Below are 23609 nucleotides of genomic sequence, written 5' to 3' on the forward strand. Positions count from 1 at the left end.
GGAAGAAATTATGTCAAGGCGTTTCTCAGATATCGCGTTAACAAGCTTGGAAATGGCATTTGTGAGGTCAGTGACCTTGAACTTTGACCTTTGACCACCAAAATGTAATCGGTTCATCCTTGTTCATCCTTCCAGGTAGATGTTTGAGGCAAATTTGCTGAAATTCCGTCAAGGCGTTCCTCAGATATCGCGTTAACGCGAACATCAGATGGATGTACGGACAACCCGAAACCATTATGCCTCCGGCCTGGCTATCGCCGGCGGAGGCATAAAAAGTCAACAGATGGGGGGGATGTTGGTAGTGGAATGCAGGAAAAGTCAATCAGTCTGGTTAGGCAGGGAGGGCGTGAATGAGGAGTCCTTATTTTCTGTTGACCGTACGTTTCACACTTTGTTTCTACATGACCGGCATTGTTTCACGTATGCATACCAACTGCACAGCCGAGGAGGAGTCAAGGTGTTCGATTGGCCAATAAGTTGGACAGCTTAGCCTCTCAGCGGTTAATATAGACGGTGTAGCCTGTGTGTTACGGGTTGGGTCTGGATTTGACTACTAATTGTGGGTACCGGGTCAGGTCTGGTGCTGAGCTTTGCAGGTGCGGGTTTGCAAAACTGGACCCCGTGCAGGACTCTTGACATGAGCACTGATATGGTTTTCATTTCTTATCCACCTCATTCCTGGAGTTTCACTGCTGTGGGGCCAGTTTAGCCACACTTTGATGCAGCATCCTACATAGAATCCTATAGAGGCATGATATGCATCAAATGGTACATTCTGCTATCAGGAGCTGCATGTTGGCCTTGCATTTGAAGTTCGCGTCACGAGGAACATTCTCACCCGGACTAGAAAACCCTGTGGCAGCAGTGCCAACGTGGCTTCTGTCCACCCACCCACCCGCCCAATTCCATAATAATCAACCCAGTTTTGTTCATTTAAAAAAAAAGGCGTAACGTAACACAATGTTGATGCATATTCCTGTCTGTTTTTCATCAAGCGCATCATTCGTTTGCACCTGATTCAGACAGAAGCTTGTGGGTTTGCTTTGGAGTGTGGAATGAACCGGCTGAGCTGAAAGAGCTTTACCGTACGTTTCAAGTCAAAGAAATTCAAATCACATTTTGATGGAATGGTTTCAATGCCATATTGCTTGACATATATATCCCTCTTGATCTGTTGCGTCAGAGCCATGCTCCTGCCATGGGGCCTCTGGTATTTGTTAGTGTCCATGCTGATGATGCATCTCCAACAATAAGGATCTTTTGAGTATCTTGGATACTTTGAGACCAAACACAAGTGACTTTGATATGATTAAAATGAATCACCCCCTCTCACCTCTGTTCAATGTGACAGCAGCTGACTTTCTGTCGTCCATCGTGTCACCAGGTCAGTGCAACACTGCCAATCAACGACACAAATCCCCTCTCTTTTGCTAAAGGCATTTTATCGGAATTAACCCAACTTTTGTTCATGTTTGTGCATTGAGAGGTTGCAATGTGGGATCCTGCAACTCATGATTTGATAAGAGACCAGTATGATAGTCAAATAAAATGGATTAATAGACCATGCATTTTACCACAACATTTGGGTCAGCCAAAACCGAACTCAATGGATTTTGTGTCCTCAATATGTTCTAATTGAGAGAAAGTCTTAAGGAATCAATGAGGGGAACGTTTTGAAGAATTTCATGAATATGATCCTACCAAAACAGACACTACAAGTGACTAGGGTAAAATGTTTAATTAATAGATGCCATGAAACTTCCCCAGTTGATTACTTACATGAAGAGTTATTTTCTGTATTACATTTTATTGTGAAATTGTATGTTTAATTGTGCAAATGAGGCATAGATATGTGCTAATTTACCGGTACATACATTTGCAAAACAGAAATCTGAACATTGGATAAAAGTTCAAATTTCTTGTTTCATTTTGTTGACATATTACAGCGAAAGGTTGTAACGAGGGGGTTTGTTCATAATATATCATTCATAGACTGCTTTATATAACATTATTCCAAAAAACATGGCGAAAATTCTATTAATTAAAAATGTTACCCTATTCACCTCTAGTGTCTTTTTTGGTAGGATTCCTTAAGACTTTTTCCTCTCATTTGGAACATATTGAGGACACAAAATCCACTGAGTTTGGTTTTGTTGCAGTTAGCGAGAGGTTGACCCCAATTTTGTGGTGAAATGCCTGGACTATAAGTCTAAGTTTGAAAACACTTCTAGGAACCTCTCTGGTCCAGCAGGAAGACTAGCTATATAAATGAACCGAGGAGGAGGAGATAGCGGCCTCCTGGTTTGATAGCACAGCACAGGCCAGGAGGAAGCCATCTTTCTCCTGGGTCCACTGACAGTCAGAACTGTTGCAGAATGACAGAGTTGTCCCATGTCTGGTTGACTGGTGTCTATAAAATGGCGCATCAAAGAAACCCTGGATTAAACTACTTGAGGCAGTGTTCATTTGTACTGTCCAACTATCATCAACAAATGATAGACAACAATGTCAAATTAACAGGCTCATCACTGTCAAATGTTCAGTCATAAAACAACACGAGAGTAAAAAAGCTTGAAAGCGAAAAATATAAAATAGGCAGGGGAAAAAAGCACTATAGACATTATTGATAGATGAGTGTTCCCAGTACAAAAATGTAAGTTTTTTTTTGGCATATTTTCTATACTGGTAAAGGGGAGGAGGAAAGGGAATAAATAGATGCATCACACATTTACATGAACTCAGATGATCCTTCAAAATGTCAATTTCTGAGGTCAACTGTGGTGTGGGGGAAAGTGAACGGTTGGTTACATTGTAACCCAGGTTGCTGAGTAGAGAGACTCTCTCCACCCTACATGTTCCTTATGTACGGGATTATATCCTGACAAGTGCAGCTGTGGTGGAGAACGGTTGGCTACACTGTAACCCTGGTTCACTGAGTGGAGACTCTCCAGCTAATGTAAGAGCCACTCCAAAACACACTTCTCATCAAGATGAACCAGAAGGGCTGCAGTACCTTTTATGGCCTCGGGCCAATCAGCACGCAGGCGATGTGGTCATGTGTCTTATAGAAGCTAATCCACGACAGCTCTGCTGGTCAGGATATAATCCCACACATGTGGAATATGGAGGGTGGAGAGATCATCTTCACACCAAAGAGAACACCTTGGGTTAGACGTGTGAATCCAGTAAAGTCAAGAAACGGAAAAGACCTGCAATAATAATAATAATACAAATGATGTACAATGATCCCCTTGAATACTCCAAACTGACTTTTATCAACAGGCATCAGCATGAAAATACTCAAATCTCCACTAGAAATGCTCATTTCTGTAGTTCTCTTAAATACTTTTTTCTTTGACTTTAACTCTATTAATACTGAAAAAAAGTTATTCTCTGTTTTGTTTGAAGGCTCGTATGCTTTTACCTACATACACAATGAAAACATTTCCCCGTCCCTCTTTCACCTGAATTATTATGGCAAACATTGTTCAAACATCTACTCAGATATATCAATGTACAGTCCTGTGACCTTCATTATTCCATTGTTTATTTGTAACTACCACTACTCTACTGTTCTCTCTCACTATATGCAGAACAATAATTAGACCTGTTTAAAAAAAAGGAAATATCTTCTGGGCTGCACAGAATGCTTATTCCATACTTCTGTGACAGCACTGTCGTCTAACTTTTTGTAATAAATACATTAAGGCCAAGAACATTAATAAATAGAAAATAAATAAAAAAAGAAATCTCGTAAGCACTGTAGGTGTTGGGTTTAAAAAATACTTGTCATGAATTGAGTGGAGGATATAGGCTCTTTTTTTGTCATAGTTTTTTCCCACAACAGCTCTTGAAAAAAGATGGTTAGATATTATTCAATGGTATCTCAGACGTGTTAGAAAAGAAGGAAGGGAAAGAAAACGTTGCCCTCGACGTTTTGGGTGAAGCCGCCTGCGACGGTGAAGCCGCCTGCGACGGGACGTTTTGGGTGAGGCCGCCTGCGACGGGACTTGGCAGGCGGCCCGCTTGGCTAAGACGCTGCGCGGTGCCGCTCGTGGCCCCGGGGGGGAAACTAGTTGTGGCCCTGGGTCTGGGACTGCGGCTGGCTCTTCTGTGCGGAGGGGCCCGGCCCGGGGGGGGCTGCGGTGGGTTTGATCCAGGGCAGGGAGAGCAGTGTGGGGGCCGTGGCCGTCATGGTGACTTGGATCATCTGGTCCCTCTGGATCAGCCTGATCAGAGCTCGGAGGCGGTCCAGAGAGGTCTGTGTGTCCCTCTGCTGCCCCAGCAGGTGCTCTCTGAGCTCCAGACACTGCTGAGGGAAGAACAGCCAACATGAGCGTTACACACTGCTGAGGGAAGAGCAGCCAACATGAGCGTTACACACTGCTGAGGGAAGAACAGCCAACATGAGCGTTACACACTGCTGAGGGAAGAGCAGCCAACATGAGTGTTACACACTGCTGAGGGAAGAACAGCCAACATGAGTGTTACACACTGCTGAGGGAAGAACAGCCAACATGAGCGTTACACACTGCTGAGGGAAGAGCAGCCAACATGAGTGTTACACACTGCTGAGGGAAGAACAGCCAACACGAGCGTTACACACTGCTGAGGGAAGAGCAGCCAACATGAGTGTTACACACTGCTGAGGGAAGAACAGCCAACATGAGCGTTACACACTGCTGAGGGAAGAACAGCCAACATGAGTGTTACACACTGCTGAGGGAAGAACAGCCAACATGAGTGTTACACACTGCTGAGGGAAGAACAGCCAACATGAGCGTTACACACTGCTGAGGGAAGAACAGCCAACATGAGCGTTACACACTGCTGAGGGAAGAACAGCCAACATGAGCGTTACACACTGCTGAGGGAAGAACAGCCAACATGAGCGTTACACACTGCTGAGGGAAGAACAGCCAACATGAGCGTTACACACTGCTGAGGGAAGAGCAGCCAACATGAGTGTTACACACTGCTGAGGGAAGAACAGCCAACATGAGCGTTACACACTGCTGAGGGAAGAACAGCCAACATGAGTGTTACACACTGCTGAGGGAAGAACAGCCAACATGAGTGTTACACACTGCTGAGGGAAGAACAGCCAACATGAGCGTTACACACTGCTGAGGGAAGAACAGCCAACATGAGCGTTACACACTGCTGAGGGAAGAACAGCCAACATGAGCGTTACACACTGCTGAGGGAAGAACAGCCAACATGAGCGTTACACACTGCTGAGGGAAGAACAGCCAACATGAGCGTTACACACTGCTGAGGGAAGAACAGCCAACATGAGCGTTACACACTGCTGAGGGAAGAACAGCCAACATGAGCGTTACACACTGCTGAGGGAAGAGCAGCCAACACGAGCGTTACACACTGCTGAGGGAAGAACAGCCAACATGAGTGTTACACACTGCTGAGGGAAGAACAGCCAACATGAGTGTTACACACTGCTGAGGGAAGAACAGCCAACATGAGCGTTACACACTGCTGAGGGAAGAACAGCCAACACGAGCGTTACACACTGCTGAGGGAAGAGCAGCCAACATGAGTGTTACACACTGCTGAGGGAAGAACAGCCAACATGAGCGTTACACACTGCTGAGGGAAGAACAGCCAACATGAGCGTTACACACTGCTGAGGGAAGAGCAGCCAACATGAGTGTTACACACTGCTGAGGGAAGAACAGCCAACATGAGTGTTACACACTGCTGAGGGAAGAACAGCCAACATGAGCGTTACACACTGCTGAGGGAAGAACAGCCAACATGAGCGTTACACACTGCTGAGGGAAGAGCAGCCAACACGAGCGTTACACACTGCTGAGGGAAGAACAGCCAACATGAGCGTTACACACTGCTGAGGGAAGAGCAGCCAACATGAGTGTTACACACTGCTGAGGGAAGAACAGCCAACATGAGTGTTACACACTGCTGAGGGAAGAACAGCCAACATGAGTGTTACACACTGCTGAGGGAAGAACAGCCAACATGAGTGTTACACACTGCTGAGGGAAGAACAGCCAACATGAGCGTTACACACTGCTGAGGGAAGAACAGCCAACATGAGCGTTACACACTGCTGAGGGAAGAACAGCCAACATGAGCGTTACACACTGCTGAGGGAAGAACAGCCAACATGAGCGTTACACACTGCTGAGGGAAGAACAGCCAACACGAGCGTTACACACTGCTGAGGGAAGAACAGCCAACACGAGTGTTACACACTGCTGAGGGAAGAACAGCCAACATGAGTGTTACACACTGCTGAGGGAAGAACAGCCAACATGAGTGTTACACACTGCTGAGGGAAGGACAGCCAACATGAGCGTTACACACTGCTGAGGGAAGAACAGCCAACATGAGTGTTACACACTGCTGAGGGAAGAACAGCCAACATGAGCGTTACACACTGCTGAGGGAAGAACAGCCAACATGAGTGTTACACACTGCTGAGGGAAGAACAGCCAACACGAGCGTTACACACTGCTGAGGGAAGAACAGCCAACATGAGCGTTACACACTGCTGAGGGAAGAACAGCCAACATGAGTGTTACACACTGCTGAGGGAAGAACAGCCAACACGAGCGTTACACACTGCTGAGGGAAGAACAGCCAACATGAGTGTTACACACTGCTGAGGGAAGAACAGCCAACATGAGTGTTACACACTGCTGAGGGAAGAACAGCCAACATGAGCGTTACACACTGCTGAGGGAAGAGCAGCCAACATGAGCGTTACACACTGCTGAGGGAAGAGCAGCCAACATGAGCGTTACACACTGCTGAGGGAAGAACAGCCAACATGAGCGTTACACACTGCTGAGGGAAGAACAGCCAACACGAGCGTTACACACTGCTGAGGGAAGAGCAGCCAACATGAGCGTTACACACTGCTGAGGGAAGAACAGCCAACATGAGCGTTACACACTGCTGAGGGAAGAGCAGCCAACATGAGCGTTACACACTGCTGAGGGAAGAACAGCCAACATGAGCGTTACACACTGCTGAGGGAAGAACAGCCAACATGAGCGTTACACACTGCTGAGGGAAGAACAGCCAACATGAGTGTTACACACTGCTGAGGGAAGAACAGCCAACACGAGCGTTACACACTGCTGAGGGAAGAACAGCCAACATGAGTGTTACACACTGCTGAGGGAAGAACAGCCAACACGAGCGTTACACACTGCTGAGGGAAGAACAGCCAACATGAGCGTTACACACTACGCTAATTTAGCATTTGCGCTCGTTTAACGCCGTGCGCAATGCAAATTGGGGGCGGACAAAGGCGCATGCCTGTTATAATTGTACTGGGCATTGGCTGCCACAAGCCAAAGCAGGCATTTCAGCGCAAAAATGTGGGGATAGATGGCATTATCCTATCGTCAGCAGCGCGCAATACTTTGCGCTAAGAGCTTTGAAAAGGACCTCGCGCTAAATACCTCGCTGCGGTGGGAGCGCACCATAATCTTCATGCAGCGCAGTGCAAAGTAAAATTCCTTTCGGATATGTCATTACTCATTAATGTATCAGGTATACATTATTGTATTGGCCTTGCCATGCCAATACATCAAATTATGGTTTTATCACATCGCAAAGAGGGAAATTAATTGAGAAAACTTGTTGGACAATGGACATAGGCTATTTCGTGGGCACCACAGGCGATCTGTCAATAAGCTCTCTCCATCTCTCTATGTCCCTGTGAGTACACTCTATTACGCATGGGGGGAATTACAGCATATTGAATGCCTCGCGCAAACGGCGATTGCGAGACGGGAATCTGATTGGCTTTGATTGATGTAATGCCCAGCATTGTCTGGCCACACCTTTGAATAATTCTGGTAGTTAAGACCGCCCAAATCCCGTTTGCGCTGGCATTTTGGGGCCCAGATGATTTTGGCACGGCTCTAATTTGCGACTCGTGCCGTGAACGTTTCCGCATCCCCGCCGAGAATTGCATCCCCAACATATTTCGGGGCTGTTTGGACTTCGAAATCAGGGAGGTCACGTCTACCAGACAATTATATCACTTTTAAACAGTTATATTTCTGTATAAATCATTACAATTATGCTCCCGTCAGGTGGGGGTGCTTTTTTTTATGCTGGGCGGGGGTGCAAAACTCAGCATAACACCTGGACAGCAGACTGCAAGCTTCCCTGCTTTAAGGCACGCGCAAACAGGTGCGCAAGCGGTAATAGGGGATAGCGCCTGTACGAAGATAGGGCCCTAGGTGTCTTACTGTGAGGGTCTTTTTCACAGCCACACAGTGTACAGAGAGGAGACTAGGTGTCTTACTGTGAGGGTCTTGCTGAGCTTCTTGTCCTGTTCTTCCAGATGAGCGCACTCTTTCTTCAGCTCAGTGTTTCTTCTCAGCAGTCGCCGCTTCTCCTCCTGCCTCACTGCTCAGCCACAAACACACAAAACAACACTGCCCTCAGTCCATGGACCAACCTCTTCACAATACACATCTTTGGCTACACATCTTTGGCTTTTCAAAGTCTGAGACGGTGGGCCTCCCCTCAGACAAAGCTTGGAAAAAGTTGCCCCCCCCCCCCCCCCAGTTCCTATGGGATCATGATTGTTATTTGGATCCCATAGACACTCACCAATTGAGCCATGATAGCCTGATATTGCTGATATACTGTACGTACAGACTATACACCAAATACATAAAAAGATCTGTCTGAAGGCAGTATTTGTTTCTGACTGAGTAAAACTTCACACAACTACTGTATCTCTGAACTATCTCTTTAACCAAATCACATACGTGTATATTCCATGTGATCTCCTTTTGATAACCAATGTAATATTTTTTCCACTTCCATGCACTGAGCCTCCCCTGAAACTGTTTGGAGCCCCCCCCCCCCTGGGGAGGCCTCCCACTTTGAAAACCTCTGCAATACAGCAAACAGTCTGGACACAGAGTTCAAGCAGTAACACACTGACCTGTCTTGTGTGTAACATAGGACTGGACAAAGTTCTGTGGCCATGACATGTTCTCCTTGTTCAGAACCTGAGAAGCAGAAACACCAGATCAAATCAGTGAATGAAAAGCTTGGAACACAAACACCTAGGTCCTGGTGACAGTGATCGATGTATTAGAAAAAAGTCTCTCACACACACTGTTTCCATCACATACTGTCACTGTTCATATAGTCTCGACTCAAAGACAATTGGAGCGCTCCACGTCCCAATACGCCTGGGAACTCCTTGTCAAAAGTTGTTCCTTGAACCGCTTTTTAAAATGGATTTGAAAAATTATTAGATTGTTTTATCCGTCACAAGCACACAACTTCTGTATGTCACCGCCCCTTCTGCATGAAAGGCCACCCTAAAGGCTCGAGATCAGTGTTCTCTAGATCAGTGTTGCCGGGTTTTCCGCCCAATTGGGTTGGTTTGGGGTGCATTGTGCGGGGCAAAAATGGGCTTGGGCAAGTTTACAGAGCCACTTGTTCCCATGGGTGGTTTTGTGTGCATTTTGGCGGTTTTTAAACAGTGGTAGCACTCTCGCCTCAGAGCAAGAAGGCCCTGGGTTTGGTTCCTGCTGGAACGCTGTTGGCACTGCATGTCTCCCCCATGCCTTCATTGCCTGGTGCCCAGGTGGGTTATCTCATTGAAAGAGCCTTTCTGTGTGGAGTTTGCATGTTCTCTGCGTGCTCCCCTGGGCTCCTGGCCTGAACCATGGAGGACGACGAGCCAGGATGGGTCAAACGCAGAGGACAAATTTCACGGCGCCTCCAAAGCATGTGTGGTGTGGTGTGTCGTCTGTGACCAAATAAAAGCTGGGTTTGTCCATCTGGTTTCTCTTTAGAACATCATTTCACTGAATAGCATTTTGACGATGGACCAAGGACTGCTTTGTCTCGTTAAATTTGTTCACCAATGTGTTCAATTTAAGTTTTCACATTATTTTTGTGGCCCCATTCAAAAGAATGGGAAGTAGAAATCGGAATGCTACAAGCTCGTCCAGCTGCATCCAATCTTGGTGAGTAGATTATTATTATTCTGGTTTTCATAGCAGCCAAATGATGAATAACTCCCAAGTGGAATATTGCTTTAAGGCCTTGAGATGAGGTCATATCATTGATAGTCTCACAGTAGCCAGCAGCCATATCTGGTGCACGACTCTTGAAAAGTGGTTAAGGATCCACCCTGAGACCAAAACAAAATGCGTGACAGACATATGAATTGACCAACCACGGACCTCCTTATTTGTGTGACAACTCATGGGGCGGTACATTTTGAACGATGCACCAAGGCACGCAGATAGCCGGACTTATGTTACAGCCCAGCCTATCAGAGGCTTGCCGCAACCTTTCTTGCGGTAAAACCCGGAAATGCTGGCTTGTGATTCAGACCCCTCCGTTGCTGGAAGTGCAAGACGTTGGGTCCGACCACGTTACGTGAGACTAACTCATTTAAAAATCAAAGCTGTCGGAAACCTTGCACTCGTGCTTCTCTGACCTCGAAGATACCACCAACACATGAGCCTCCCTAAAGTTCCTTACCTTCTTCTGGCACTTGGGGCAGTACCACGCCCCTCGGGGTGGGGTCTTGAGGGGGGGTTGGAGGCAGTTGGGGTGGTAGGCGCGTGGGCAGTTGTGGCAGGGCTGCAGCTCGCCGTCCTCCTTGCAGGCAGCACAGTGCTCATCATGCTCCAAGTCCTCCTGTCATCAACACAGACACCAGGATCCACACAATGACATTATGGTTTATATTGTCTTTCAGTGGAATCATATCGTGACGATATGAAGATATATTATCGTGGCACACATTTCTGCCATCTAAATGGATGAGGACCAGTACATTTGATTTAAAAACAAATAAAATATTTAGGGCCATAAGGGACCGGTCCATCCCTATGGGGGTTATTTTTTTTATTTTTTATTTTTTTCAATTCTGTCCGTAATTTGCCCATGTATAATAGCATCCTTCTTTGCCTTGTATATTTTCTTAATTTTCCAAATTCAGGTATCGGAATCGGATCGGAAGTGAACAAATTTGGATCGGTGCATCCCTAACATCACACCTAACATTACCATTCGGTTCAATGAGATGAACATTTATTTGATTATTTAACGTGATTTTGCATACACAAACCATGTGATATATATTGATATTGAGAAAAATCCTTGTGATTATCGTGATATTGATTTGAACCATATCACCCCCCCCCCCCCCCCCCAAAAAAAAAACTCATATTCCCTAGAAAATTGTCTGGAATAGAGCTCAAAATGAGCAGTGTTAGGTATGTACATGCTGTTTATAGTGTACACACTACAGTAGCCCTGAAGGTCATCAATAAACTGTGATGAGCAGTTGGTGCTGATGTTAATCCGACACTTCTGAGTTGTCAATGTTTTCTTTTTGAAAGGGACAGAATGCAGCTCTCCTCCCATCCTATCTCTGTCATTAAATCCGGTAGCATATCGCATAGTATAGTGTTTGAACAGCCAGAGTCTGATATGAATCCTAAGAGTGTTCCTATCTCTACTAAGAAGCTGAGTGAGTGATTTGTTTGGACTGTGAATGCTGGCCTGGCAAACTAATGATGCCGTTCCCCTGCTATCTGTAGTGAGGCAGGCAGTCAGTGAATGTCAGGAGCTTCATCCTGGGAGAGGGATGGGACGGCATGATGAAGAGAAAGGCTTCTCAGATCGACCGTCCTGCTGCTGCCCATATCTCTCTCTCTCAATACACCGTCTGCAAATAGTATGACAGCCAAACGCCGGTGGAAGCGGTAAAAAGCTGTGGAATTTGCGGAGGCAGGTACAGACTCGTCTGTCATATTATAGAGGCAGTCACAGACTGGAGACCCAATACAGATCATGATGAGTCCTGCTGTTGTTGGATTGGCCTAGTTCTGTTGCTCTGCTCAGGTTAGATGTTGATCTGTTCCTCTGCTCAGGTTAGATGTTGTTCTGTTCCTCTGCTCAGGTTAGATGTTGCCTTGAGGAGTTTTTTTTCCATGCCCCACTGTTACAATCAAACCTATTTGCTCACACGTATAATGAGATCATTTGCTGTTGGTTTTATAGGCCTGCGCCCAAAAGACGGCATCAAAGAAGACAATGAGAAAGGCCCAGGGCGACTTAACAGCTACATTAGGATCGACTAGGAGGTCAATTGCTAGTGGAAATTACTTTGCCTTTTTTTTGCAGACTTAAATAACCTTGATATTTGGTTTAAAATGTAGCCTGGTGCCAGACTGACCCTCAGGGATTTCAGCATCGATAGCTGCCTTAACACTAGAACACCTCCACCTGCTTGACTGTAAAACTTTAAAGGGACAGCTCACCCTAAAATCCAAAATACATATTTTTCCTCTCACCTGCAGTGCTATTTATCCATCTTGATCTTTTTGTGTCAGTTGCGTTAGTTTTGGAGATATCGGCCGCAGAGTTTCTGCCTTCTCTCCAATACAATGGAACTGGATGGCACTCGGCTTGTGGTGCTCAAAGTGCCAAATAAATACATTTGCTAAACTCAACAGCAATGTCTCTTTCCAGAAATCATGACCCCGTTACTCAAGATAATCCACAGACCTCGTTATGATACTACACCCGCTAGCTGCTAGCTAGTTCCTACATGAGACTGCAAAAGAAAATAGTTCCTACATGAAACTGCTCACAACAAAGTCTGTGCATTATTTTGAGTAACCGGGTCATGATTTCTGGAAAGAGACAATGCTGTTGAGTTTTGCATTTTTGTGTGTGCTTTGAGCACTACAAGCCGAGTGCCGTCCAGTTCCATTGTATTCAAGAGAAGGCAGACATTTCTGCACCCGATATCTCCAAAACTCAGGCAACTATCCCAAAAAGATCTAGATGGATAAATAGCACTACAGGTGAGAAGGAAAAATATGTATTTTGGATTTTAGGGTGAGCTGTTCCTTTAAGACAAAAAGAACAAACTCCGTACAATACCTGTTTTTACTGAGCCCAAAGCCCCAGTTCCAAGTGACACTGTGACCAATGAAGGGCATCTTAATCATATTGTGTGCTAATTGTTACAACTTGAAGCTAATGTTTATAGCCTGTCTAACTGTATTGCCTTCCTCTGTACCCCCCCCTCCCACCGGTATACTTAATCAGTACACTAAGTTTAATAAGCTGATACAAAGTTGCTTTTCAAACATAATGCTAACTAATTTAAAGCTATGGTACTGTAGGCAAGGTTGAAGGAAAACAAAGACCAATGCACTTAGCAGAGTAACGTGCATTAATATTGCTGAGATATTATCTGACTCATTTCTATTCCCTCAACATTAGGAGTACTTTTGCTTAAAAGTAGAAAGAAAAGAAAAGTGAACTTATAAAACCTTTTAATGAAGTTTATTTACCCTTGAATATGAAAGAGGCAGATAACCAATAACATTTCACAGGGACAAAACTGATGCTCAAGAGTGAAATTTTGTTCAGGACTTTCGACTATAATTTAAAACTTAAAAATGTGATTCCTTGCACAGTCAAAAACATTTAACATTTGAAGACATTAGAGATCATTGTGTGACGACAATCAATGCGTGGGAGGATATACACTATCGCAAACGCTGTTACTACACTATATCCACAACCACACACACTACTGAACACTGTGGAAAACACAGGAAACACAGCACATACCATCAGTAGTCATGCTACGTACCTTCCAGCAGAGGTCCTCAGTGTCTAGCGTGTGGATGGGAAGCAGAGAACAGGTTAGTAGCAGCCGACAGGCAAAGACACAGCTAGACACACGGCCCAGGGGTTAGCGGTTAGCCATGCAGGAGCTAAACCCTGAGGAAGGCAGCTCAGCTCAGCCGGCAGCATCTTATTACACACACCTGCCTTCTTATCAAGCAAGAGCCACAACCAGCCATGGATGGTGTACAGACAGGGTACAAAGGTTACCTGTTTCCAAGGGCACTATCGCCGCAAAAGTACTGCCACAGTGGTCGCGGAATCCACAGATTCCAATGCTGGTCTGATCACTCTATGACCGAAGCTCACAACTAACACTGCTAGGAGCAGCCATAGACAAAAGGAAAGAAAAATCTGCTGTGGCGGCAATAGTGCCCCTGGAAACAGGCAACATCTGTACACAGGGTATCTCCAGCTTCCACAAAGCCAAATGACTTACATTTAAGACCAGTGTAACCAAAATAAAGAAACACACATCTAGCAAAACAAACGGACTATGATTGTATGTAGTTAATGTTATGAAACTATAAATGAGGAGTATAAGAAATAAGACACCAAGAAATTAAAAGTCAAACATGTTTGTCGTATTGTATGCATGCTGGTGAAACTTAATGGTGGCCAACAGGAAGTGCAGTAACGTAAGATAAGAACTACTGCTGGTCACAGACATGTTTTGGTAAAACTACACCTTTCATGGTATCCCTGAATGTAAAGCTTTCTAGTTGTATCAAAATGAAACTGGGAGAAAAATCACCTCTAAAAGCTGTGTTTAAAACATTTAATACTTTAAGGCCTTAATTTGTATGTTATCAGGTTTTCAGATTTTTTTTCCAGAACCCACAGACACCCTGAAGAAGAAGAAGAAAATAACCCCAATGATGCTTTCTTAGTGAGAATGGGTTTTTGGTCCAGTGTTGTTTCATAGCCTAGCAGGTGTGTTCAGTGTTGTTTCATAGCCTAGCAGGTGTGTTCAGTGTTGTTTCATAGCCTAGCAGGTGTGTTCAGTGTTGTTTCATAGCTTAGCAGGTGTGCTCAGTGTTGTTTCATAGCTTAGCAGGTGTGTTCAGTGTTGTTTTGTAGCCTAGCAGGTGTGTTCAGTGTTGTTTCATAGCTTAGCAGGTGTCTTCAGTGTTGTTTCATAGCCTAGCAGGTGTGTTCAGTGTTGTTTCATAGCTTAGCAGGTGTGTTCAGTGTTGTTTCATAGCCTAGCAGGTGTGTTCATTGTTGTTTCATAGCCTAGCAGGTGTGTTCAGTGTTGTTTCATAGCCTAGCAGGTGTGTTCAGTGTTGTTTCATAGCTTAGCAGGTGTGCTCAGTGTTGTTTCATAGCCTAGCAGGTGTGTTCAGTGTTGTTTCATAGCTTAGCAGGTGTGTTCAGTGTTGTTTCATAGCCTAGCAGGTGTGTTCAGTGTTGTTTCATAGCCTAGCAGGTGTGTTCATTGTTGTTTCATAGCCTAGCAGGTGTGTTCAGTGTTGTTTCATAGCCTAGCAGGTGTGTTCAGTGTTGTTTTGTAGCCTAGCAGGTGTGTTCAGTGTTGTTTCATAGCCTAGCAGGTGTGCTCAGTGTTGTTTCATAGCCTAGCAGGTGTGTTCAGTGTTGTTTCATAGCCTAGCAGGTGTGTTCAGTGTTCAGTGTTGTTTCATAGCCTAGCAGGTGTGTTCAGTGTTCAGTGTTGTTTCATAGCCTAGCAGGTGTGTTCAGTGTTGTTTTGTAGCCTAGCAGGTGTGTTCAGTGTTGTTTCATAGCCTAGCAGGTGTGTTCAGTGTTGTTTCATAGCCTAGCAGGTGTGTTCAGTGTTGTTGTGTAGCCTAGCAGGTGTGTTCAGTGTTGTTTCATAGCCTAGCAGGTGTGTTCAGTGTTGTTTTGTAGCCTAGCAGGTGTGTTCAGTGTTGTTTCATAGCCTAGCAGGTGTGTTCAGTGTTGTTTCGTAGCCTAGCAGTGTGTTCAGTGTTGTTTCATAGCCTAGCAGGTGTGTTCAGTGTTGTTTCATAGCCTAGCAGGTGTGTTCAGTGTTCAGTGTTGTTTCATAGCCTAGCAGGTGTGTTCAGTGTTCAGTGTTGTTTCATAGCCTAGCAGGTGTGTTCAGTGTTGTTTTGTAGCCTAGCAGGTGTGTTCAGTGTTGTTTCATAGCCTAGCAGGTGTGTTCAGTGTTGTTTCATAGCCTAGCAGGTGTGTTCAGTGTTGTTGTGTAGCCTAGCAGGTGTGTTCAGTGTTGTTTCATAGCCTAGCAGGTGTGTTCAGTGTTGTTTTGTAGCCTAGCAGGTGTGTTCAGTGTTGTTTCATAGCCTAGCAGGTGTGTTCAGTGTTGTTTCGTAGCCTAGCAGTGTGTTCAGTGTTGTTTCATAGCCTAGCAGGTGTGTTCAGTGTTGTTTCATAGCCTAGCAGGTGTGTTCAGTGTTGTTTCATAGCCTAGCAGGTGTGTTCAGTGTTGTTTCATAGCCTAGCAGGTGTGTTCAGTGTTGTTTCATAGCCTAGCAGGTGTGTTCAGTGTTGTTTCATAGCCTAGCAGGTGTTCAGTGTTGTTTCGTAGCCTAGCAGGTGTGTTCAGTGTTGTTTCGTAGCCTAGCAGGTGTGTTCAGTGTTGTTTCATAGCAGGTGTGTTCAGTGTTGTTTCATAGCCTAGCAGGTGTGTTCAGTGTTGTTTCATAGCCTAGCAGGTGTGTTCAGTGTTGTTTTGTAGCTTAGCAGGTGTGTTCAGTGTTGTTTCATAGCCTAGCAGGTGTGTTCAGTGTTGTTTTGTAGCTTAGCAGGTGTGTTCAGTGTTGTTTCATAGCCTAGCAGGTGTGTTCAGTGTTGTTTCATAGCCTAGCAGGTGTGTTCAGTGTTGTTTCATAGCCTAGCAGGTGTGTTCCGTGTTGTTTCATAGCCTAGCAGGTGTGTTCAGTGTTGTTTCGTAGCCTAGCAGGTGTGTTCAGTGTTGTTTTGTAGCTTAGCAGGTGTGTTCAGTGTTGTTGTGTAGCCTAGCAGGTGTGTTCAGTGTTGTTTCGTAGCCTAGCAGGTGTGTTCAGTGTTGTTTCATAGCCTAGTAGGTGTGTTCAGTGTTGTTTCATAGCCTAGCAGGTGTGTTCAGTGTTGTTTCATAGCCTAGCAGGTGTGTTCATTGTTGTTTCATAGCCTAGCAGGTGTGTTCAGTGTTGTTTCATAGCCTAGCAGGTGTGTTCAGTGTTGTTTCATAGCCTAGCAGGTGTGTTCAGTGTTGTTTCATAGCCTAGCAGGTGTGTTCAGTGTTGTTTCGTAGCCTAGCAGGTGTGTTCAGTGTTGTTTCATAGCCTAGCAGGTGTGTTCAGTGTTGTTTCATAGCCTAGCAGGTGTGTTCAGTGTTGTTTTGTAGCCTAGCAGGTGTGTTCAGTGTTGTTTCATAGCCTAGCAGGTGTGTTCAGTGTTGTTTCGTAGCCTAGCAGTGTGTTCAGTGTTGTTTCATAGCCTAGCAGGTGTGTTCAGTGTTGTTTCATAGCCTAGCAGGTGTGTTCAGTGTTGTTTCATAGCCTAGCAGGTGTGTTCAGTGTTGTTTCATAGCCTAGCAGGTGTGTTCAGTGTTGTTTCATAGCCTAGCAGGTGTGTTCAGTGTTGTTTCATAGCCTAGCAAGTGTTCAGTGTTGTTTCGTAGCCTAGCAGGTGTGTTCAGTGTTGTTTCGTAGCCTAGCAGGTGTGTTCAGTGTTGTTTCATAGCAGGTGTGTTCAGTGTTGTTTCATAGCCTAGCAGGTGTGTTCAGTGTTGTTTCATAGCCTAGCAGGTGTGTTCAGTGTTGTTTTGTAGCTTAGCAGGTGTGTTCAGTGTTGTTTCATAGCCTAGCAGGTGTGTTCAGTGTTGTTTTGTAGCTTAGCAGGTGTGTTCAGTGTTGTTTCATAGCCTAGCAGGTGTGTTCAGTGTTGTTTCATAGCCTAGCAGGTGTGTTCAGTGTTGTTTCATAGCCTAGCAGGTGTGTTCCGTGTTGTTTCATAGCCTAGCAGGTGTGTTCAGTGTTGTTTCGTAGCCTAGCAGGTGTGTTCAGTGTTGTTTTGTAGCTTAGCAGGTGTGTTCAGTGTTGTTGTGTAGCCTAGCAGGTGTGTTCAGTGTTGTTTCGTAGCCTAGCAGGTGTGTTCAGTGTTGTTTCATAGCCTAGTAGGTGTGTTCAGTGTTGTTTCATAGCCTAGCAGGTGTGTTCAGTGTTGTTTCATAGCCTAGCAGGTGTGTTCATTGTTGTTTCATAGCCTAGCAGGTGTGTTCAGTGTTGTTTCATAGCCTAGCAGGTGTGTTCAGTGTTGTTTCATAGCCTAGCAGGTGTGTTCAGTGTTGTTTCATAGCCTAGCAGGTGTGTTCAGTGTTGTTTCGTAGCCTAGCAGGTGTGTTCAGTGTTGTTTCATAGCCTAGTAGGTGTGTTCAGTGTTGTTTCATAGCCTAGCAGGTGTGTTCAGTGTTGTTTCATAGCCTAGCAGGTGTGTTCATTGTTGTTTCATAGCCTAGCAGTGTTGTGTTCATGTCCCTGAGGATGGCCATGGGGCTAAAAGGAAAGGTGTTTAATGAGTGAGTTTGTTTGACAACAGGCTGGATGGTGCTGATAGGAAGTGAGATGTATTTTACCTCGTGCAGATAGGAACAGTGGGTTGTTCAGGTAATTTGATGCAAGGCGTTTGCGCTGGAAGGCAAAAAGGAATTTTTTTACATTTTTACTTTCAGCAAAACCTGGGATTGAAGAAAATTAATTAAAAATTAAACTAAAAATTAAATATTTAAAAAAGACATTTATTTAGTAGCCACTTTAAGACGTTTGTTTACAAAATAGGCACACGTTTACTGTAGGTCTAAAGTGGGTCTCATTTTTGAGTGATTATCATGTCACTCATTTTGGTGTTTGGGGATTTGACCCTTCAAAGTACTAAACTGTAGCAAACATGAATCAATCTCTCTCCATTCAAGCAGTACTGTTGATAGAGGAGAGAAGCAGTTAGTGTGCTGACCTCTGGCTCTAACAGGCCACTGTAGGCAGGGTTGGCTGTACTCCGCCTCTTCCTCTCCTGTCTCTTGGTCTGGATTTCTGTTCAGAAGAAAAAGACCATTTGTTGCCTGAAATTGAATTTAAGACTACCAAAATAAAGAAACACACAAATAATAATATAATAATAATTACATACATATATATATAGGACTTTTGAAAGCAATATCGTTTTAATAAGATAAAGGAATTTGTAAGAGCAGATCAGTTTCAACTTCCACAAATTCAATCATTCCATGCAAATACTAAATAAAAAATAAAAACTATAGTGAAAATAATTTATTATGAAATGAGTTATGATTAAGTCATTCTCCATAAACCTACCTTCCAAATGCTCTGTGGTGACCAGGCCAAGGGCGACCATGAAGGCGATTTTCTGTAAGAGGCACAGAGGTAACATTTTAATGAGTAAACCTCCACTGCAGTGTGACAGATCATGGAGTAGCAGAGTACTGTCTGTCACAGAGGTAACATTTTAATGAGTAAACCTCCACTGCAGTGTGGTGGATCATGGAGTAGCAGAGTACTGTCTGTCACAGAGGTAACATTTTAATGAGTAAACCTCCACTGCAGTGTGGTGGAACATGGAGTAGCAGAGTACTGTCTGTCACAGAGGTAACATTTTAATGAGTAAACCTCCACTGCAGTGTGGCAGGTCATGGAGTAGCAGAGTACTGTCTGTCACAGAGGTAACATTTTAATGAGTAAACCTCCACTGCAGTGTGGTGGATCATGGAGTAGCAGAGTACTGTCACAGAGGTAACATTTTAATGAGTAAACCTACACTGCAGTGTGGTGGAACATGGAGTAGCAGAGTACCGTCTGTCACAGAGGTAACATTTTAATGAGTAAACCTCCACTGCAGTGTGACAGATCATGGAGTAGCAGAGTACTGTCTGTCACAGAGGTAACATTTTAATGAGTAAACCTCCACTGCAGTGTGGTGGATCATGGAGTAGCAGAGTACTGTCTGTCACAGAGGTAACATTTTAATGAGTAAATCTCCACTGCAGTGTGGTGGATCATGGAGTAGCAGAGTACTGTCTGTCACAGAGGTAACATTTTAATGAGTAAACCTCCACTGCAGTGTGGTGGATCATGGAGTAGCAGAGTACTGTCTGTCACAGAGGTAACATTTTAATGAGTAAACCTCCACTGCAGTGTGACAGATCATGGAGTAGCAGAGTACTGTCTGTCACAGAGGTAACATTTTAATGAGTAAACCTCCACTGCAGTGTGGCAGGTCATGGAGTAGCAGAGTACTGTCTGTCACAGAGGTAACATTTTAATGAGTAAACCTCCACTGCAGTGTGGTGGATCATGGAGTAGCAGAGTACTGTCTGTCACAGAGGTAACATTTTAATGAGTAAACCTCCACTGCAGTGTGGTGGATCATGGAGTAGCAGAGTACTGTCTGTCACAGAGGTAACATTTTAATGAGTAAACCTCCACTGCAGTGTGGTGGATCATGGAGTAGCAGAGTACTGTCTGTCACAGAGGTAACATTTTAATGAGTAAACCTCCACTGCAGTGTGGTGGAACATGGAGTAGCAGAGTACTGTCTGTCACAGAGGTAACATTTTAATGAGTAAACCTCCACTGCAGTGTGGCAGGTCATGGAGTAGCAGAGTACTGTCACAGAGGTAACATTTTAATGAGTAAACCTCCACTGCAGTGTGACAGATCAAGGAGTAGCAGAGTACTGTCTGTCACAGAGGTAACATTTTAATGAGTAAACCTCCACTACAGTGTGGTGGATCATGGAGTAGCAGAGTACTGTCTGTCACAGAGGTAACATTTTAATGAGTAAACCTCCACTGCAGTGTGGTGGATCATGGAGTAGCAGAGTACTGTCACAGAGGTAACATTTTAATGAGTAAACCTCCACTACAGTGTGGTGGATCATGGAGTAGCAGAGTACTGTCACAGAGGTAACATTTTAATGAGTAAACCTCCACTGCAGTGTGGTGGAACATGGAGTAGCAGAGTACTGTCTGTCACAGAGGTAACATTTTAATGAGTAAACCTCCACTGCAGTGTGATGGATCATGGAGTAGCAGAGTACTGTCTGTCACAGAGGTAACATTTTAATGAGTAAACCTCCACTGCAGTGTGGCAGGTCATGGAGTAGCAGAGTACTGTCACAGAGGTAACATTTTAATGAGTAAACCTCCACTACAGTGTGGGGGATCATGGAGTAGCAGAGTACTGTCACAGAGGCAACATTTTAATGAGTAAACCTACACTGCAGTGTGGTGGAACATGGAGTAGCAGAGTACTGTCTGTCACAGAGGTAACATTTTAATGAGTAAACCTGCACTGCAGTGTGGCAGGTCATGGAGTAGCAGAGTACTGTCACAGAGGTAACATTTTAATGAGTAAACCTCCACTACAGTGTGGTGGATCATGGAGTAGCAGAGTACTGTCACAGAGGTAACATTTTAATGAGTAAACCTGCACTGCAGTGTGACAGATCATGGAGTAGCAGAGTACTGTCACAGAGGTAACATTTTAATGAGTAAACCTGCACTGCAGTGTGGTGGATCATGGAGTAGCAGAGTACTGTCTGTCACAGAGGTAACATTTTAATGAGTAAACCTCCACTGCAGTGTGACAGATCATGGAGTAGCAGAGTACTGTCACATAGGTAACATTTTAATGAGTAAACCTGCACTACAGTGTGGGGGATCATGGAGTAGCAGAGTACTGTCTGTCACAGAGGTAACATTTTAATGAGTAAACCTCCACTGCAGTGTGGTGGAACATGGAGTAGCAGAGTACTGTCACAGAGGTAACATTTTAATGAGTAAACCTACACTGCAGTGTGGTGGATCATGGAGTAGCAGAGTACTGTCTGTCACAGAGGTAACATTTTAATGAGTAAACCTCCACTGCAGTGTGATGGATCATGGAGTAGCAGAGTACTGTCTGTCACAGAGGTAACATTTTAATGAGTAAACCTACACTGCAGTGTGACAGATCATGGAGTAGCAGAGTACTGTCTGTCACAGAGGTAACATTTTAATGAGTAAACCTCCACTGCAGTGTGGTGGAACATGGAGTAGCAGAGTACTGTCTGTCACAGAGGTAACATTTTAATGAGTAAACCTCCACTGCAGTGTGGGGGATCATGGAGTAGCAGAGTACTGTCACAGAGGCAACATTTTAATGAGTAAACCTCCACTGCAGTGTGACAGATCATGGAGTAGCAGAGTACTGTCACAGAGGCAACATTTTAATGAGTAAACCTCCACTGCAGTGTGGGGGATCATGGAGTAGCAGAGTACTGTCACAGAGGTAACATTTTAATGAGTAAACCTGCACTGCAGTGTGGTGGATCATGGAGTAGCAGAGTACTGTCTGTCACAGAGGTAACATTTTAATGAGTAAACCTCCACTGCAGTGTGACAGATCATGGAGTAGCAGAGTACTGTCACATAGGTAACATTTTAATGAGTAAACCTGCACTACAGTGTGGGGGATCATGGAGTAGCAGAGTACTGTCTGTCACAGAGGTACCATTTTAATGAGTAAACCTCCACTGCAGTGTGGTGGAACATGGAGTAGCAGAGTACTGTCACAGAGGTAACATTTTAATGAGTACACCTACACTGCAGTGTGGTGGATCATGGAGTAGCAGAGTACTGTCTGTCACAGAGGTAACATTTTAATGAGTAAACCTCCACTGCAGTGTGGTGGAACATGGAGTAGCAGAGTACTGTCTGTCACAGAGGTAACATTTTAATGAGTAAACCTCCACTGCAGTGTGGTGGATCATGGAGTAGCAGAGTACTGTCTGTCACAGAGGTAACATTTTAATGAGTAAACCTCCACTGCAGTGTGACAGATCATGGAGTAGCAGAGTACTGTCTGTCACAGAGGTAACATTTTAATGAGTAAACCTACACTGCAGTGTGGTGGAACATGGAGTAGCAGAGTACTGTCACAGAGGTAACATTTTAATGAGTAAACCTACACTGCAGTGTGGTGGATCATGGAGTAGCAGAGTACTGTCTGTCACAGAGGTAACATTTTAATGAGTAAACCTACACTGCAGTGTGATGGATCATGGAGTAGCAGAGTACTGTCTGTCACAGAGGTAACATTTTAATGAGTAAACCTACACTGCAGTGTGACAGATGATGGAGTAGCAGAGTACTGTCTGTCACAGAGGTAACATTTTAATGAGTAAACCTCCACTGCAGTGTGGTGGAACATGGAGTAGCAGAGTACTGTCTGTCACAGAGGTAACATTTTAATGAGTAAACCTCCACTGCAGTGTGGGGGATCATGGAGTAGCAGAGTACTGTCACAGAGGCAACATTTTAATGAGTAAACCTACACTGCAGTGTGGTGGAACATGGAGTAGCAGAGTACTGTCACAGAGGTAACATTTTAATGAGTAAACCTCAACTGCAGTGTGGTGGATCATGGAGTAGCAGAGTACTGTCTGTCACAGAGGTAACATTTTAATGAGTAAACCTCCACTGCAGTGTGGGGGATCATGGAGTAGCAGAGTACTGTCACAGAGGTAACATTTTAATGAGTAAACCTCCACTACAGTGTGGTGGATCATGGAGTAGGAGAGTACTGTCTGTCACAGAGGTAACATTTTAATGAGTAAACCTCCACTGCAGTGTGACAGATCATGGAGTAGCAGAGTACTGTCACAGAGGTAACATTTTAATGAGTAAACCTCCACTGCAGTGTGGGGGATCATGGAGTAGCAGAGTACTGTCTGTCACAGAGGTAACATTTTAATGAGTAAACCTCCACTGCAGTGTGGTGGATCATGGAGTAGCAGAGTACTGTCTGTCACAGAGGTAACATTTTAATGAGTAAACCTCCACTGCAGTGTGGGGGATCATGGAGTAGCAGAGTACTGTCACAGAGGTAACATTTTAATGAGTAAACCTCCACTGCAGTGTGGTGGATCATGGAGTA

General features: G+C 44.7%; 1 protein-coding gene across 1 annotated transcript in view; it reads right to left on the reverse strand.

Moving 5' to 3' along the window:
• Positions 1–4072: 4072 nt before the first annotated feature.
• The window catches only part of phf21b (PHD finger protein 21B), a gene marked incomplete at both ends in the record, with an annotated part of 234119 nt that continues 214582 nt past the window's right edge, over positions 4073–23609 (reverse strand). The window contains 8 exons of the mRNA XM_083661323.1: positions 4073–4312; positions 8306–8409; positions 8957–9023; positions 10519–10677; positions 13658–13680; positions 18254–18308; positions 18631–18707; positions 18990–19041. Of these exons, the coding sequence (XP_083517449.1) occupies positions 4073–4312; positions 8306–8409; positions 8957–9023; positions 10519–10677; positions 13658–13680; positions 18254–18308; positions 18631–18707; positions 18990–19041 (777 nt within the window). The remainder of the gene's footprint in view (positions 4313–8305; positions 8410–8956; positions 9024–10518; positions 10678–13657; positions 13681–18253; positions 18309–18630; positions 18708–18989; positions 19042–23609) is intronic.

This window comes from Poromitra crassiceps (genome assembly GCF_964638095.1).
Source record: "Poromitra crassiceps genome assembly, chromosome: 2".
NCBI classification, from domain to species: Eukaryota; Metazoa; Chordata; class Actinopteri; order Beryciformes; family Melamphaidae; genus Poromitra; species Poromitra crassiceps.